This window comes from Carlito syrichta, unplaced genomic scaffold (genome assembly GCF_000164805.1).
Source record: "Carlito syrichta isolate Samal-C Ts95f unplaced genomic scaffold, Tarsius_syrichta-2.0.1 Scaffold308918, whole genome shotgun sequence".
In the NCBI taxonomy this organism is placed as follows: domain Eukaryota; kingdom Metazoa; phylum Chordata; class Mammalia; order Primates; family Tarsiidae; genus Carlito; species Carlito syrichta.
In genome coordinates, this window is record NW_007253014.1 from 235,720 (window position 1) to 238,481 (window position 2,762).

A 2,762-nucleotide genomic window follows, 5' to 3' on the forward strand; every position below is an offset into this window, starting at 1 on the left:
TGCTGGGAAAATTAAAAAGGGGGCGAGGGGCTTAGGGGCAGGCCTCCTAGGTTTCCTCCAGGCAACCCCAGCCTCGTCCCATGATCCCGTCAGGGTCCCAGTCACCCCACACCGACCCCTCACCTTGCTGACTTTCCTGAGTTTAGCTCCAGCGATGGCTGCCGCCAAGCCCGGGGCCCCGGCGCCCCCCCCGCTGGGGCCCTGTGCTACCGGGAGAGGGGGTGCAGGGGGCGGGGCTCCTCCCGCCCCATGTCCCGCAGCTGCAGCCGAGGCCCCCGACGGGGGCAGACCGGGGGGTGGAGGGGGCCCCGGCGGAGGGGGCGGTCCTGGAGGCGGAGGCGGACCCCCAGCTGGGGGAGCAGGTGGGCCTCCTGAAACAGAGAACAGGAACTGCTGAGAGGGAGAAGCCTCGCTCTTCACGGTCCACCTGGCCCGCCCCGTCCTCTGGGTGGCCCCGATGCTGTGGCCACCAGAGCAGTCACCTGCATTGGAGACTCGGCGCTCCAGGTGGTCTGGCTGGCTGGGCTGCCTGTGGGGTGAGGGGGGCGGAGCTGCCATCAGTCAGGGCCCCGAGGGGGACCGGTGGAGCACCAGTTTCTCCTGGACCTCTCTCAGAGGAGCTCCTAAGCCCCACCCAAGCCTTTCCCCAGGGATCCAGAAAGGGATGGGGTCAGGGAAAGCCACGGGGAGGCAGGGACAGGGCGAGGAGACCAAGCATCGAGGCATTCTAGGCAGTTGCATTGTCACCAACACCTGGATTGCAAAACGCCCAAGTCACTCAGCCACCAGATTCTGGACTCAGGGAGTCTGGGGGAGATGGGACGTGAGGGCCAGGAAATCCCACAACTCTGAGTGTCAGGAGTTTCTTGAGCTCCGGGAGGTGGGGGTTCCTGAAATCTGTCAACCCCCAGCCCCTTGGGAGTTGGAACATTCTGGGAATGGGAAGCTGGAGGGGTTCTGAAGTCTAGGCGTCAGGGGCCCTGGACTGCTGGGGACTCCAGCGGTGGTGAGGGGTCCCCAGCCAGGGCCTGGCCCCACCTTTTCTGCTGTTCTGCCTCCTCCGGGGAGGGCCCATTCTGAGCGGACCATGCGGGAGGTGCTGGAGGCATGGGAGGCCCACCTCCTGTAAGGCGAGATTGAAAGGGCCGTGAGTCAGCCAGCTGCCTGCTCCTAGGCTTCCCGGGAATCCTGCCCAGAGGCATGTCCTTCCTCCTTCCAGGGACCCTGGCACTCAGGCCCAGGAGGGGGAACCTGTGAAGGGGGCGGTGCCAGCTTCCCTTGCCCAAGGGGACAAGCCGGGTGTTGTTAAGTTGCCCACGGGGCAGGCTGGGAGGCCAAGGCCCAGGGGACTGTCATGCGCCCCAAAGTTCTGCAGGGTGTAATTTGCAGGAACAAGACCTGAATTCAGACAGGATGTGGTGGCTCACATTTGCAATCTCACTATGGGAGGCCGAGGCTGGAGAATTCTTGAGCCCAGGAGTTCGAGACCAGCCTGGGCAACATAGCGAGCCCTTGTCTCTACAAAACATTTAAAAATTAGTTGGGTGTGGCTGGGCGCGGTGGCTCACGCCTATAATCCTAGCACTTTGGGAGGCCAGGGAGAGGATTGCCTGAGCTCAGGGATTCGAGACCAGCCTGGGCAACTTGGGGGGACTTCATCTCTACAACAAATCAAAAAACTTGCTGGGCATGATGACGCATGCCTGTAGTTCCAGCTACTTAGAAGGCTGGGGCGGAAGGATCACGTGAGCCCAGCAGGTCGAGGCTGCAGTGGCCGGGAGTGCCACTGCCCTTCAGCCTGGGTGACAGAGTGAGACTCCAGCTCAAAAAAAAAAATTAGCTGGGTGGTGGCACACACCTGTGGTCCAAGCTACTGGGGAGGCTGAGGTGGGGAGGATTGTGCCACTGTACTCTAGCCTGGGTGACAGAGTGAGACTCTGATTCAAAAAAGAAGAAGAAATGCAGCATTTTCTTCTCCTCCTCCCCAGTCCTCGCCTCCTCCCCAGTCCACCTGTATCAGAGTCTGAACTTTAACCAGATCCCCAGATTATTTGCACACACACTAAGGTTTAAGAAACACCAACCGGAGACTTTCTCTAAAATGAATACCTTAAAACTAACTGATGATGACATTAGTCAGTACAACAGGTTCCCAGGAAAAAGGCCCAAGAAGCCTTCTGGAGGCTGGAAGTATCTATATCTTTTTTCTTTCTTTTTTTTTTTGAGTGGGAGACTCACTCTGTCATCCAGACTGGAGTGCAGTGGCACGCTCACAGCCACCGCAGCCTCAACCTGCTGAGCTCAGGTGAACCTTCTGCCTCAGTCTTCCAAGTAGCTGGAACTACAGGCCCATGCTACCACGCCCAGCTCATTTTTTAAAAATTTATTGTAGAGACAAGCAAGGTCTCACCATGCTGCCCAGGCTGGTCTCGAACCCGCAGGCTCAGGCAATTCTCTTGCCTCGGCCTCCCAAAATGCTGGGATTATAGGCTTGAGCCACCGCACCCAGCCAAGAAGTAACTATATCTTGATCTGGGAGGTGGGCGCAGTGAGTGAGCATGTGTAAAATTCACAGAGCATACTGTATCCTTAGGGATTGCACGGTTTTTTGTATGTTTGTTTGTTTAGTTGGGGTCTCACTCTATCGCCTAGGCTGGAGTGCAGTGGCACACTCACACCCATGGTAGCCTTAACCTGCTGGGCTCAGGGGATCCTTCCACCTCAGCCTTCCAAGTAGCTGGAACTACAGGCATGTGCCACCA

General features: G+C 58.4%; 1 protein-coding gene across 1 annotated transcript in view; it reads right to left on the reverse strand.

Annotated features, from left to right (window-relative positions):
* Positions 1-2,762, reverse strand: part of VASP (vasodilator stimulated phosphoprotein) — a gene marked incomplete at its 5' end in the record, with an annotated part of 7,474 nt that overhangs the window by 3,443 nt on the left and 1,269 nt on the right. The window contains 3 exons of the mRNA XM_021716766.1: positions 83-371; positions 483-529; positions 1,039-1,123. Of these exons, the coding sequence (XP_021572441.1) occupies positions 83-371; positions 483-529; positions 1,039-1,123 (421 nt within the window). The remainder of the gene's footprint in view (positions 1-82; positions 372-482; positions 530-1,038; positions 1,124-2,762) is intronic.